The sequence below is a fragment of the Lepidochelys kempii genome, chromosome 15, assembly GCF_965140285.1.
Source record: "Lepidochelys kempii isolate rLepKem1 chromosome 15, rLepKem1.hap1, whole genome shotgun sequence".
In the NCBI taxonomy this organism is placed as follows: Eukaryota; Metazoa; Chordata; order Testudines; family Cheloniidae; genus Lepidochelys; species Lepidochelys kempii.
The window spans coordinates 32,574,658-32,590,546 of record NC_136394.1 but is presented as its reverse complement, the minus strand read 5'-3'; the positions used below and the strand labels follow the sequence as shown (position 1 = coordinate 32,590,546).

Sequence of the window (15,889 nt, the reverse complement as noted above, 5' to 3'; positions counted from 1 at the left end):
GGACGTTGTCCAGGTGGGGGAGGGGAACGCTGTAGGGTGGGGGAGGGGCGCTCTATGAGGGACGTTGTCCAGGTCGGCGCTTCTATCGGGCGTGGCTCGGCCCAGGCCAGGAGCTCTACGGGCGGCGGTGCCGGGGACTCCTCGGGCCCTGCCGGCAGTACCCAAAGGCGGCCCCACCAGGCAGCGCCATCGGCGGAGGCGCCCGACTAGGCCGGGTGTGGCCCTGGGCGGCCTCGAGGCTCTCGAGGGGCGGGGCCGCAGGGGACCGGGAGGGTCCTGGCCGCGGTGATTGGCTGGTGAGGAACGAGGCGAGTCCCTCGAGGAGTGGTGCCGCAGGGATTGGTCGAGCAAGGAGCTCGGGGTTCCTAATTGGACTCGATTAGGGGGCGGGTAACCTGCGACGCTACTGGCATCGATCATTGGCTACTTTGGGAGGAGGGCCGGCGCGAGCCGGCTGGCGCTTCGGGGATTGGGCGAGCGGCTGCGAAGGGGCGGGGTTCGGATCCCGGAAACCGCGCGGTGAAGTCTGGGGTAAGCGGTGCCGGTCGCACCTGCGCACTGTGGCTCTGCGTGTGGGAAGATGGTGCTCATCAAGGAATTGTGAGTCGGGGGCCGGGGATCGACCGCGCCGCACATCGCTCGTCTCCGAGGGGAGGGGCCCCCGCGCCCTGCCCCCCCCCCCGCCTCTTTGCCTCTGGGCTCCTCCCTCCGTCCCGGGCTCCTCTCCGCCGCCGCCCCGCCCCCCCCCCGACCCCGTCCCGGGCTCCTCTTCCCCCCTCCCCCCCGCAGGTGCCGTGCTCCTCTTCTCCCCCCATCCCCGCCCCCCCCAGTCCCGGGCTCCTCTCGGCCGCCGCCTGCCCCCCCCCGACCCCGTCCCGGGCTCCTCTTCCCTCCTCCCCCCCCCGCAGTGCCGTGCTCCTCTTCTCCCCCCATCCCCACCGCCCCCCAGTCCCGGGCTCCTCTCGAGCCGCCGCCTGCCCCCCCCCCCCCCCCGACCCCGTCCCGGGCTCCTCTTCCCCCCTCCCTCCCCGCAGTGCCGTGCTCCTCTTCTCCCCCCATCCCCGCCCCCCCCCCAGTCCCGGGCTCCTCTCGGCCGCCGCCTGCCCCCCCCCCCGACCCCCGTCCCGGGCTCCTCTTCCCCCCTCCCCCCCCCGCAGTGCCGTGCTCCTCTTCTCCCCCCATCCCCGCCCCCCCCCCAGTCCCGGGCTCCTCTCGGCCGCCCGCCCGCCCCCCCCCCGACCCGTCCCGGGCTCCTCTTCCCCCCTCCCCCCCCGCGTCAGTGCCGGTGCTCCTCTTCTCCCCCCATCCCCACCGCCCCCCAGTCCCGGCTCCTCTCCGCCGCCGCCCGCCCCCCCCCCCGACCCCCGTCCCGGGCTCCTCTTCCCCCCCTCCCCCCCCCCCCGCAGTGCCGGTGCTCCTCTTCTCCCCCCATCCCCACCGCCCCCCAGTCCCGGGCTCCTCTCGGCCCGCCGCCTGCCCCCCCCCCCGACCCCCGTCCCGGGCTCCTCTTCCCCCCCTCCCCCCCCGCAGTGCCGTTGCTCCTCTTCTCCCCCCATCCCCACCGCCCCCCAGTCCCGGGCTCCTCTCGGCCGCCGCCTGCCCCCCCCCCGACCCCGTCCCGGGCTCCTCTTCCCCCCTCCCCTCCCGCAGTGCCGTGCTCCTCTTCTCCCCCCCATCCCCGCCCCCCCCCCCAGTCCCGGGCTCCTCTCGGCCGCCGCCTGCCCCCCCCGACCCCGTCCCGGGCTCCTCTTCCCCCCTCCCCCCCCGCAGTGCCGTGCTCCTCTTCTCCCCCCATCCCCACCGCCCCCCAGTCCCGGGCTCCTCTCGGCCGGCGCCTGCCCCCCCGACCCCGTCCCGGGCTCCTCTTCCCCCCTCCCCCCCGCAGTGCCGTGCTCCTCTTCTCCCCCCATCCCCGCCCCCCCCCAGTCCCGGGCTCCTCTCGGCCGCCGCCTGCCCCCCCCCGACCCCGTCCCGGGCTCCTCTGACCCCGTCCGGGCTCCTCTTCCCCCCCTCCCCCCCGCAGTGCCGTGCTCCTCTTCTCCCCCCATCCCCGCCCCCCCCCAGTCCCGGCTCCTCTCGGCCGCCGCCTGCCCCCCCCCCGACCCCGTCCCGGGCTCCTCTTCCCTCCTCCCCCCCGCAGTGCCGTGCTCCTCTTCTCCCCCCATCCCCACCGCCCCCCAGTCCCGGGCTCCTCTCGGCCGCCGCCTGCCCCCCCCCGACCCGGGCTCCTCTTCTTCTCCCCCTCCCACCCCATTCTGGCTTCTCGCCACCGCCCGCCTCCTCTCCTCTTCTCCCCCCCCCCCGCAGTCCCGGGCTCCTCCTCTTCCCCCCCAGTCCGGCCTCCTCCCCGTTGCCCGCCTCCTCTTCCCCCCCTAGTCCCGGCCTCCTCTCCCACCCCCCGGCCCCGTCCCGGGCTCCTCTTCTTCTCCCCCACCCCGCAGTCCCGGGCTCCTCGCCGCCGCCCGCCTTCTCTTCCCCCCTCCGCCCCCAGTTCCGGGCTCCTCCCTCCCGGGCTTGCCGCCCGCCCCCCCCCCCCCATACCCCGTCGCGGGCTTCTCTTCTTCTCCCCCGCAGTCGCGGGCTCCTCGCCGCTGCCCGTCCCCGTCCCGGCCTTGGCCCCGTCCCGGGCTCCTCACCCCCCCAGCCCGGCCCCTCTCCGAACGGGCCCCCGTGGGGCCTGGCTATCGCCCTGTGGGGTCCTGCAGCACCTGCCTCGGGGGCTTCTCCCTCACCCCTGCAGACAGGTGGTGAATCCTCCTCCCTCTTCCCCTCTCTGTACCATGTTTCCATCTTGCCCTGCATCTCCACTGGCTATTGTGCCTGGCTCTTGCCTGCTTCATGCCCTTGAGGGACACTGCCCCGGTCACCGATTAGCTGCCTGCCTCCCCTCTGCCACCGGGGCTAACCCAGTCTAACAGCTTTGACTAACTGACCTGCCCACAAATGGTCAAATCGTGTCTAATATGGGACTGAGTGCCTTGTTTGTTCTTAATTAGTAATAAATAATACTCCGCAAGCCATGGGTTTCCCCCGCCCAAGGCAGATGAGATGTGCCTTAACTGTGATCTGGGTGTCCCCTGAACCCTCTTGGGGAAGGGAAAAGTAAAGAGGAGATTCTGAGCCTGGACTGTCTTGGAGGGATGAGTACTGAGCCTGATTCCAGAGAGGGCAAAAGTGAATGAGTTTCAGTAAGTCCTGGAGCACTGGGGAAGATCCATACAACTGGAAGAAAGCTAATGTTGTGGCAATTTTTAAAAAGGGTGAATGGAATGAACTGAGTGATTACAGGCCTGTGAGCCTGCCATTAATTGTAGGCAAGATATTGGAGCAGCTGATGCTGCACTCCATTAATAAAGAATTAAAGGAGGGTAATGTCATTAATGCAAATCAGCATGGGTTTATGGAAAATAGATCTTGTCAAACTAACTCAAGATCTGTCTTCATGAGATTGCAGGTTGTTAATGACTATAATAGTGTTGACATACTTAGATTTCTGTGAGGCATTTGACTTGGTACTACATGACTTGTTGATTAAAAGGATGAATGGGATACAATGATCATGGTATACATTAAGTGTATTAAAAACTGGCTAACTGCTAGGTCTGAAATCTGTAAACAGAAATTGTAAACAGGAATAATCATCAAGCAGATGTATTTCCATTGAGGTCCTGCAGGGATTAGTTGTATGCTAGAAGTGTGTGCAATTGACACACAAATTTGGAGAGTGATAAATAATGAAGAGAGACAGGTCACTGATTCAGAGAGATCTGGGATTGCTTGGTAAATGGGGCACAAACTATGTTTTAATATGGCTAAATAGAAATGTATAAATCTAAGAACAAAAATGTAGGCCATAGTTATAGGATGGGGACTGTGTTCTGGGAAATAGTGACTCAGAAAAAATTGAGTGGTGTGGTAGATAATCACCTGAATGTCAGCTCCCAATGTGATTCTGTGGCAAAAAGAGCTACCTAATGCAGTCCTAGGGTGCATAAACAAGGGAATCCTCTAGTAGGCTTAGAGAGGTTATTTTACTGCTGTATTTAGCACTGCTCTAGTGCAGCTGGAATACTGTAGTTCGGTTTTGGTGCCCACAATTCAAGAAGGGAATTGATAAATTGGAACAGGTTCAGAGAAGAGCCAGGAGTGTGAGTAAAGGATTAGAAAACCTGCCTTATAGTGAGACTCACAGAGCTCAATCTAGTTAGCTTAACAAACGGAGGTTAGGGTGTGACTTGATTACAATCTAGGAGTGTCTACATGAGGAACAAATATTTAATAACGGACTCTTCGGTCTAGCAGAGAAAGCTCTAACATGGTCCAGTGGCTGGAAGTTGATGCTAGACAAATTCAAACTGGAAATAAGGTGTACATTTTTGACAGGGTAATTAACCACTTGAAGAGTTTACCCAGGGTCATGGTGGATTCTCTGTCATTGACTATTTTTAAGTCAAGGTTTGATATTTTTCTAAAAAAGATGCTCTAGAAATTATTTTCAGGAAATTCTGTGACTTATTTACGGGTCACACTAGATGATCACAATGGCCCTTTTGGCCTTTGACTCCATAAATCTGAACTATTGGTTTGCTCTGGACTGTATTTATATTAGACATGAATAACTGAGTTTTAAAATTACCCTGTGAACCTGGCCTAATAATTGCCAACAGACAATGGTGATGATTATACTTCACATGTTCTCTACTCCTTTTTCATTTTTTGTAGCAGGAGAACCAACTGTAGGCTTCTTCTCTAAAGGAAAGAATGTTCCCTTGGTATCCTTGCAGTGTGTTGGCAACAGGTTTTAACAAATATGCCAGATTTATCTATTCTATTTTGTTGTTTATGGAGCAAAGTGTAATTGTTGAGATTGTACTATAAATGATGATTTAACTGGGGATGGGTCCTGCTGTGAGCGGGGGGTGGGACTAGGTGACCTCCTGGGACCCCTGCCCACCCTGAGATTCTATGAAATATGCAAGTGCAGATACTAGAACAGTTCTAAGTGTGGAATTACAACTTGTGGTGTGTGATGCATTGTCTACCTGTTAGATAAAGGAAATGCTAGGAGCACTAGAAACCGCAATAACAGATTGGGATGAAATAACAGTTGTCAATTGCGAAGACCGACTCAAACTTTTGCACTTTCTTAGATTAAGCAGTTTTCATACATCTGACAGTGTCTCTGAGTGCTCAGCTTCTCCTAGAGCTCTTTCATACAGCAATGCCTTAAAGTGTTGGTTTTGCTCAAACTTGAGGGATGGAATTGGCAGTGGGCAGCTGGCTTAAAATGATGGTTCTGAGTTTTAAAATTAGCTCTTTTCACCTGTCCAAAGTAATGTCAAAGTTGATGTTTGGAGGCCATGTCTAAAATATCTAGTAGCAAATGTAATTGCCTCATTCCCATTATCTTGAAATGTCTCTTCCTCTGCTGGGCATTGCACTGAATTTTGTTTTGTTGAAGAAATTCCCACTGTCCAGAATAAATCTTCCCTTATGTTGCATTTCCAAGTCAACTATGGTGACTTGTTAAAGGAACGTACTTCTTCCTTGTACATAACCTGAACTTCTGGCCAGGTTTATGATGTTTGGAGCCCCAGTGTTAACTTTAGGACTTAATGCTGTGACAACTTAAGCAATATTTAGCAAATTCCTCTGCCAAGCAAATGAGTTAGTGCTGGAGTGTCAAATGTGGACCACCACCAACAGTCATGATGTACAGAATAATGCTTCAGCTCTTGTCTTTATAGCACAGATACTGATGATCTTGTTGATTTGTGGTTAATATACACTGTTGTCCTGTGCTTTACTTTGTTCTATCCACTCTCATTTGTCCTCACAGTCTACATGAGGGGAGAATTGCATCCCAGTAGAAATGAACATTGCAGACTGTGTAGAGCATCACTGCACTGAGACTCTGCTGTTTAGATGGCCCACTTGTTTGAGAGAGAGATGGATATGGATGGACTCATCTAACAGTTTCCTTCTGTCGGGTTATGAGTAATCGGTCAGCTAAAGAAACCTCCCTCTTACAACAGCAGTTGGGAAAGAGTCCATAGACGCGAGGCTGCAATGTTGGCACAATGACTTATAGACGTCACTGCTTGAAAAGACCAGTTTCATTTCTCTCCCTCCCGTGACCAGTGCAGGCTTGTTCCCTATGTTGTTTTCTAATGGTTTTTGTAGTGTAGTTTTGAAGGGTTCAATTATGGGGCTCTCACCATTTCCATTAGGAGACTGTTGTTCCAAGTGATGTACTGAAATTTTTCTGATGCTTAGCTGTATATAATTGCACCTACTTATGCCCTCTTTGACCCCTCCAAATAATTCCTTTCTTCTGGTGTTTATATCCATTCAGTGCAGTACAATATAATACAACTTTATTTGCATTTTGTATTTGGCACAAACTGTGTTCCAAAGCCCTTGGATTAAATTTCACAACTGCATCATTGTTATACTATACAAAGTATTACATAACTTTTACTCTTTTGGCATAAGGAATTATTTCAACCTGTTTATGCTGCTTTTATCAGAATTTGCTCCAGTTTTTTATTTTAAGCATCTTTGCAGTGCTTGAGATGTGGAACAAAGAGTTAAAAACATACAGCATTAAAATACAAGTAAACACAAGATGCCAGCCAAGACTCTCCAAATAATTGCTCTCCAAAATCCAGTAAACAGTACCACCTCATCATCATCATCTCCAAATTAATCCCATCAACCCATCTCCCTGTATGCTTAGGGACAAGATGAGCCCCGGGAGAGTGTCCAGAAAAGTAACGAATCTGAGGAGTGGCCAGGAGTGCATTCTGGAGTAAGGAGCACCACCTTCTCCGATTTAGACCAAAGTGGCTCCAGTTTGAGCATTTCTGTTGCTTGCAACCACAGCAGTATGCATAGGGAGATGGGCTGTCACTTAACTAGCCATAATAATTAATTTTTATTAACCACTTTGCACTTTATAGGTCAAAGCAGCACTTTGAACTCCACCTGGGAGTCAGCAGATGGACTGATCAGCTGTATAATGTGCTCCCTGCAGGAAACCCCATTTAGCAAGTAAACAGCCACATTTGCCACTAACTTTAGCTTCCAAATCATCCCAAGGTCTGTCATCATGTGTAGCATGCTGCAATAATCTGAGCTCAGGGTGTCAAAGGCATGAATAATTGTAGCAAGGTCTATGTCTGATAGAAACAGTCACTCCTCAGGCACAGATGAGTTGTGGAGGCAGTGTTCTTGGCCAAAATTCTTAGCTCTGAGCAGTCCCAGAATTTATAAAGAGCTGTGTATTGTATACCTATGAGACAACTGAACAAGTACCAGTAATTTCAGCAGTCAGGTGCCCGGAATTGGATGCACAGAGCATCCTAGCTGTTTGTGCATGCCACAGCTCTAGTAGGAGAGACAATTTCCTCCTTGCTACAAGATGAGGGTGATGTGATTGTTTTACGCATGCCCCAAAACTTCATTGGCCTTTTTTGCTGGTCCCTCCCTTTGCACACTCTCGCCTGGTGTGCTCTCTGCTTGCAACTACTGCTTCCCAAGTTTCTCCTTCCCACCGACTATTTGTATTTAAGATTATTTCCTCCTGAGGTATTTATTAGCTGTATTTTCCCAAATTGAACCTCATTTTATGTTTTGCACTGTTATAGGCTGGAGAATGAGTCACTATTGCTTAAATGAATTAGGGTGGGTGAATTATTATTTTTTAGGACACAAACTGTTTTCTAAAAAAGAAAAGGAGTACTTGTGGCATCTTTAGAGACTAACCAATTTATCTGAGCATAAGCTTTCAAGTACTCCTTTTCTTTTTGTGAATACAGACTAACACGGCTGCTACTCTGAAACTGGCTTCTATTACTCACCCTGTTTCATTCATATAGCTTTCCAAATTATTCACCTTTAGGGCTGAAATCTTCTGTTCTTGGTTTCTGCTTCAAGGTAAATTTTTGGAAAGCTCAAGCAAAGTGCTTTCAGTTATGGGATAGGATAAAATATCCTCTGTGGGAGGGAGAACTTCCAAGATCCTTATACAGCTGAAGTATAAAAAGTAAAACTATATATGGGTAGTCCTTGGGGATTAAAATCCTAGCTTGTTGTGGGGTTGAGGCAAAGGAGAAATAATTTTTATAAGTAATTATAAACCATTTCTAAGTATGCATGGTGTGAAGCTAAAATTGAAGCAAAGACTTTTGAATCTCAGCCCTCCCCGCCCTCCCTTGTGGCATCACTGCAAAATTCTGCCTTACTGGAGGCTTATGCAGGCACAGAAGCTGTAGCTGGGGCATTTTGTATTTAAAAACGTTTGCAAGTGTCTAACTGAAAACTCCTCAGCCCAAAAAGTGTCTTAACATTTGGAGCAAGAAAAAGTTGTGAGTGGCAAAAAAATAATAGAGTCTTTGATGGGTGTGCAACCGTTCCTGCATTCTACAAATACAAGCTTTTACTTACAGGAAAATTGTGCCATTCTGTTGCAGAGATGCAGCTCTTCCCAGCGGCAACTGATGTGATGTAGTTTTATTAACCCAGTTTGACAGTGTGGCCAAAATTAGGAGCAACAAAAATGGGGCATTAATCTCTGTCGTCTTTCCATATACACTTCGTTAGTTTAGTGTTTAAATACAGAAAATTCTCCCATCCCATTTTCTTGGGAAAAACAAACCTTTTAAAAAAAATGCAGATTTCTTAATGCAATATTAAGTTGGTCAATTCTTAGGTAATTTCTTCATTCCCGATAATTGTGATTTTTAAGGTTTTTACAGCGTTAAGTTGGCCTATTGCACATGTGCTTTTAGTGTAAAACAGAATTAGTAAATACTGTATTACAGAAGCTTGATTGTTGCTGTTGAAATATTAACATTTCCTGATATTTGTGATTTTTAAGTCTGCTATATTAGATGTATCAACACTGTATGTAAAGTACCTGCCCAGTCGTACGCACCCTTTGCTCTCCCAAATTCAGTGGAGGGCGATCTGTATTTACTTTTAGTAATGAGTACTTAACAGTTGCAATAATGAAAGAAATGCAGTGCGCTCAGATTTGTGGTCGCTCTCATTCATTATCGTAGGGCTAGTCTGCGCTGGCAACGCTGAAGCGCTTTGATGTGCCTGTGCGGTCACGGCGCAGTGCTGGGGGAAAGCTCTCCTAGCGCTCTAAAAAGCCACCTCCGTGAGGGGCGCAGCTACCAGTGCTGAGCACTGTCTGCACTGGTGCTTTTCAGTGCTGAAACTTGTTGCACTCGGAGGGGGGGGGTGTTTTCACACCCCTCAGCGTGGAAGTTGCAGTGCTGTAAATGGCTAGTGTAGACAAGCCCTTGCTTTGCATCAGCAGTAGTAATTCAGGGATCTCAAGGTACTGTACAAAATCTTCATTCCTGTTTTACAGATGAGGAAACTGAGGTCCATGAGTGCTGGGGGGCGGTGGTGGCCTGAGACGTACAGGAGGTCAGACTAAATGATTGGACCGTCCTTCATTGCCTTAAACGCTGACTCTCTGAAGTGACTTGCCTGAGGGGTCACTTCATGTCAATAGCAGAGCTGGATATAATTCTTGGGTCTCCTTACTCCTCCCCTGCTTCAACCACTTGAACCTTTTGCCTTATAACAAGTGTTTAACATGGGGTTGTACTTGGTTGATTACTTTCTACTTATGTAATTTTACTGTCTGCCTAGTATTTTATAAAAGGTCAATGAACATAATTGATTCTGCCATTTTTATGAATATCTGTGGAACAGATGGCTGACTATTTAGATGCTTATTTTATACATTCAGTTTGTTCCTTTTCTCTTTCAGCCGAGTGGTTTTACCATGCTCAGTGCAAGAGGTATGTACTCTCTACCTTTCTAGTTGGGCTTTGTGGTCTTATTTTAAAAACTGATTAGCCGGGATCCAAATGTTGGTTCGGTGCTGTGCGTCCACTAGTCTACCAGATGTGAGATACTGTCCCATCAGTGAGGCAGAACAAACTTGTCTCAGCTCAGTGAACTTCAAAGCAGACAAATGACTACAGGTCAAGAAACTTTAGCTGCTTCCAAGTCAATCCAGTGCTTATGATCAAGAAAAGGAAATTGTAAATCTCTTCATTGCTGCAGAAACTTCCTGCTGATCAGGCATTGTGTGACTCCAGCTAATATAGTTCTGTCCCCCATAAAACAGGGATAGGGACACTCTTTAAGTGTCTGAAACTGAGGATTTAAATGGCACTGAAATGCACTTAAGTAAAGCTCACTCCCCCAAGTTGAACAGAAAACTTCCTGTTCTAAGGGGAAATGCAGCCTCTTTCGTTTACCTTCTGGTAGCTAGTTCCATCCACCTAAATAGCTTTCTCCAAAGAAAGCTGTGTTATATACATGTGTACTGACCTCTTGAGTAACTGTGTGCATGTTAAAGCTGCAACACTGGAAATAAAACTAATCATTTCACAATTTTACTAAACTAAAAACACTTAAATAGTCATACTTGCATGTCTTTTGCCAGAACAGAAATAGTGTTTTGTAGTTCTCTTGGGTATCATGGAAAATTAATAGCACAAAGAATAAAATTCTTGATCTGTCTAGTGAGGCCCAAGATTGTATGCTGTTGTATTAATGTGGAACAAAACAAATAGATCACAGAGCCTGTTTTCATGATCCATTAGACATACTTTTCCAATATTTTGTCATTCTCTAGTGTGCACTTTCCTTATACTAAAGTGTCAGTTTGCTTGCATGTAATTATGTCCATACAAAGTTCTCTGGTCAAATTGAAATATCTAAATTCTGACACACTAAACAGTTTTCCTCTGTCCCATTTTAACGTTGAAATTTTGTATCTCTTAATTTCAGTATCAAGTTGGGCAACTTTACTCTGTGGCAGAAGCTAGTAAAAATGAAACAGGAGGTGGTGAAGGAATTCAAGTCTTAAAGAATGAGCCTTATGAAAAGGATAGTGAAAAGGGACAGTATACCCACAAAATCTATCACTTAAAGAGGTAAGGGATCTATTTGGGTTCTTTCTGTGGGGGAATTACTGACCCATGATTTCCCAGCTCCTATTTTTATTATGTAAAAGTACAATACACTGCAGTCTTGTCCAGGAAATATTTAGAGCCAGTTTGGAATTTTATGAAGGGTAATGGGGAAGAAGAAGAGCACACCATAAAATGGGTCTGGACATCAAAAAATAGTTTTAGGCACTTAATTCAGAGGAGACTTTTCTGCTGTTTTATACAGCTCATCAAATTGCTGATGTTAAATACATGAGTTTTCCCAAAGCTTGTGATACTTCGGCCTGTGCTTTGGTTAGTGAAGAAATTCATGGCAGCAGGATATCGCCACCAACATATATTTTTGACAAGACTTTACTTGATGCCTTTCCCTGTGCGATGTGAGCACTACCTCAGCCAGGCTACAGGTCCCTGGACTGTTCCTGAAATTGGGCCATATTTGCTACCAGTGAGCTATGTTCTCTTCTTTTTACAATTATGGAAGAGGAGTTCCTCTGAGGTCATTTTCTTGCTTACTCTTTTGATACACATGCACCAGTGTGATGTGTCTAGTATAAAAAGTGGTTTAATATCTTGGCTACAGTTGTCTTCCACTTCTACTCTTGAATGGGAAATGTTCATTAATATTTGCCTATTAAAGTTGTTGCTGGAATCTTGCTACAGCTGCTGGGACCCCTGATCTATTTTGATCTTGTCAGTACTGTAAACAGACTGTCCAGTGGACCAAAGAGTATAGTTCTGTATCTATTACGGTTTTCTTTGAAGGCTTAAATAATATAGAACAGAAGGTTGTAGTTAAGACCTAGAAAAAACTGACTAACAAGAAATGGATTGTTGAACAGAACCTCCTTCTAGTTTTCTGTGATTGGTAATGTCAACGTTTTCAAAGTTAGGAATATAACTTTCTGACCTAAGAAATTCCTCCTTGGTTGTCTTTCATTTTCCTTACCTAAAGTGGATATGGGATTCAACTAAGCCCATGTTTTGTGCTAGTGTTTAATTTGGTAGGTGTATGCAGTACAAATTGGTAATGGAGATGTGCCAGGGCTTCATTTCGTCAGGAAGCTGTACGTGTTCTACTTCAGTTTAAAATTAAGATACTGGTAGTTAAGTGTGTTGCTACAATTTTGTGGTGTAGCTAGTAGAAATTGACTTGTGCGGAGTTTGCTCACCAAAGTTTGAGGAGTGAAGCCCTCCTCCCTTATTTTCTGTTGGACTACTCAGCATGATAATCACTGGTGTTGTTTTGCATGGCTTACTATATCTAGTTTACCATTTTACAAGAAATCAGAATTTTCAGCTCTCTTGTAATTGTTTAAACTGCTCTTCTTCTTTTGTTCCTGCAAAAAATTATGAACATGAGCCTCCCAGCTGGCCTGTCCTATTTCTAGAGCCCCTGTCACAATAGTATTTCGGAACTAAGTGATTTAGAGATGTGTATTAAATAAGAAGTCTTAACTTGGGTCATTAGAGTATGACTTGTTTATAGACTGCTTTTAATGTGGGGTTTCTTACAGCTTTCCAGTTAGTTCACTGAGCTCACATGTTTTAAGAATATGTATTATCTTTTTTAAAAGAGATCTGGAACTCAGTAACGTTTAACTTTTTGATCTGGTTCTCTCAGATTATATTATTCCTGGGGAATTCTGCGCTGCTGTGCAATGCAGAATTTAGCGGAACTCCCTGTTTACCCTGCAGAATTTCTGGCTGCCACTAGGGGCCGCTGGACTCTGCGGAGCCCAGCTCAAAGTGAGCAGATCGCCCAGCCTGGGAGGGCTGGAGGCTGCACGCTCTGCTTGATCCTCATTCTCCCAGGATGGGAGAGGGCCTGGGAGAACCAACCAGCTTTGGCAAAGGGTGAGGGAGGGCAGGGCTGTATCACAACACGTCCCCTGGTGGGACAGTAAAGAAACTGCGGGGAGTAAAGGCTCTGGGTGTGCTGGGGCCTGGGGCGGTGCCTTGCGGCTGATCTCTGCGGGCCCAACACAGCCCCCTCGAGCACTCCCGACTGGGTTGTTAACTGTCTACCCCTGTGGGAATCTTTTTTGCTGTTGTCTGTATTGTTGACATACTTGTTGACAGGTATTTTGAAATAAATAACCAAAATAATTGAAACTGGAGTGATTATATTGTGGTGTTTTGACAAATAAAATGTGCAGAATTTTGAAGAATTTTAAAATATTGTGTACAGAGTTTTGGGGTTTTTTTTGTTTTTTGTTTTAAATTTTTTGATGCAGAGTTTTTAATTTTTTGTTGCAAAATTCCCCCAGGAGTATAATGTATAATAGCCACTTTCTGTGATACATGAGGATGTAATTCCTATGTTTAAACTTCAGTATTTTACATACTTAAAACTAGAGCTGGTTGAGCAAAACTCCAATAATTTAGCTAACTCTATTCCATCAATTCATGAAGAAATTATTCATGAATAACTTCTTCTGTTTGACAAACTCCTTAAAAAGTGAAAAACCCAAAGGCACTTTTGCAAGTGCACACACATTCATTAAATTAAATGTAGAGTTAGGTATGTCCTAGTGCATATTAATCTCTGAATGGGAATATCCCTTAGACAGGAAGGTATATTATATTTGAAGGATTGTACTCTAAATGGAAAGGGGAAAGGCAAACTGAAGGCACAGGAACAATAGACAAACTAGGGTGAGGCAATAACAGCGGGGAAGGCTGCAGATCTCCTTGTCAGACCTGGGCACAATGCAGAGATTACACTGGTGGATGTTGTTGAAGGTCTCCTGGCAATGAATGAAGATCCATTGTCCATTGGAGATATTTTCTATCATTGGCTTTCACTACCATTGATTATGAGGTGTTGCTGACTTGCGTGCAGAGGGAGTGGATATGACTTCTCTCAGGTTGCTGACCATTCCCAAGGGAGGAGGATGAATCCTTGTTCATCATCCCCAAGAGTGCTCCCATGTGGAATCAAACAGATTTCAATTTTATCTCCCTGACAGTTCAAGACCTACATTGAATCAGTGGTGGGGGAGGGGTGTTAATAAGGGGTATTTCAATATGTTGTGTGCTTTCTCATTTGACCCAGCCGGTGCTGTCCAATGCCTGATTCAGTGTCTGTGGGAGACTGAGGTGACGGCAAAATGAGATGTCACTCCCAGCAGAGAGCCAAAGCAGGAACCCCTTTGGTTTAAAAGAGGGAGCTGCTCACAGGGTCCTGAAGTGGTGAATGCATTTCTTAAATAGCCAGATATGTTGTTCTCCAGCTTGTGCTACCTAGGCATTTGGGGAAGGAGGGGTATGAGAAGAGCTAATGTTTATCGTAAAGGTGGGAGTGGTGACTATTTGTCAAATTTTAATTCAGTCTTTGATTTGTTGTTTTTCTAGTGTGGAGTGAGGAGCAGCTACTGGTCCAGTCTTTTTATGTGGCTTTTGTGTTTGTCAATGGTGCATAGAGCTTGGGATGTGTGTATCTTTTGTATATAAATCAAATAAATGTTGTTCGGCTGGTTCACATCTGATCCTTGGGTGGAAGAGTGTGGTACAGGCACTATTCAGTGTAAATTATACATCAACTGAAGTTACCCAAATGTTAGGATAGCCAGATCTTCATGTCTCTAATTAGATTTCAGAGTGGTAGCCGTGTTAGTGTGTATCAGCAAAAAGAACGAGGAGTCCTTTGTAGCACTTAGAGACTAACATTTATTTGGGCATAAGCTTTTGTGAGCTAAAACCCACTTCATCAGGTAAGTTTTAGCCCACAAAAGCTTATGCCCAAATAAATGTTAGTCTCTAAGGTGCTACAAAGTACTCCTCGTTCTTTTTTCTGCTAATTAGAATAATTTGGTCATAAAGTGTAGTAAGTAATACCTTATCTATTCACTTTAAATACTGAAATCTCATGTTTGCTATCAATCAGTGTTTTCCTATTCAAGATTAAACTTGTTCATGTCAGATAATTTTTTTTTTATTGCCAAACAGAGGTTCCAGCTTGGCAGCATGAGCCAAAACATGAGCTGATCTGTTGGAGCTAACTACAAGCATATGGAAAATTATATCTGGAACTTAATGTACAGGGTTGCTGTGGCTACTGTGAAGTTGTTAGAATATTTTTGTTGGGTTGGCTCTGGCTGGCCCATTTAAATCTGTTTCAAGCATTAAGGTTGAATATTTGAAAATAACAATACATTATTTTGCCATTTGTTCTGGATCTCTCCATCTGGTCAGTCACCAGTCGTACCTATTGAAGTGTGAACTCACTAACTCTACAATCATGTTGAAGAGGTGATCTTTACTTACCAGCCATTCTTTAGGGAAAAGATGACTTTTCCATTCCATTTGAGGTAGAAAGAACCTTGAATGATTGTCCTGAGTGTTGGACTTCAGCATGGGTTGCTGGCCTTGTTCTTGGCCCCTTCATTCTTTTCTCCAGTCTAGCCCCACTGACTTTTCAGCTTGCTTTCTTGATCTAATAGGGCATGGGACACTGAAAATATTCTCCATTTTAAAGGGAATCTGTTCAGGAACTGGGTATCATCAAACACTAGAGGTAGTGAAATGATAAGGAATTAAAGCAGGCCATAGGTTCAATTGCCATCTTAAGCAGTAATTTCTTTCTCCTCAAGAAATCAGATAAAATCCTAACTTGAGTTGCAAGAGGTAGCAATCTAACCACATAACATGGCATTTGTGAGTAATCATTATCTGCTATGTGGGATCAGTTGATGTGAAAAGGAACAACTAATTCCTGGAAGGTTGTTGCAGGCCATTCTTTAAGTGCATGGGCAGAGCTGAGTGCAGATGTCTGTACTATAACTACCTTAAGTCTGTACCACTGATTACAATTTTATAAGCTACAAACTCGCAGTCTTCAAAAAAAGAAATAAACGTTTTAGTGTTGGAGCTATTCCTGATCCATTATGGATAATGAGAACCAC

General features: G+C 46.6%; 1 protein-coding gene across 1 annotated transcript in view; it reads left to right on the top strand.

Annotated features, from left to right (window-relative positions):
- Positions 1-519: 519 nt before the first annotated feature.
- The window catches only part of PITPNB (phosphatidylinositol transfer protein beta), an 81,253-nt gene continuing 65,883 nt past the window's right edge, over positions 520-15,889 (top strand). Inside the window, exons 1-3 of the mRNA XM_073313640.2 lie at positions 520-600; positions 9,791-9,821; positions 10,822-10,967. Of these exons, the coding sequence (XP_073169741.1) occupies positions 581-600; positions 9,791-9,821; positions 10,822-10,967 (197 nt within the window). The 5' untranslated portion in view covers positions 520-580. The remainder of the gene's footprint in view (positions 601-9,790; positions 9,822-10,821; positions 10,968-15,889) is intronic.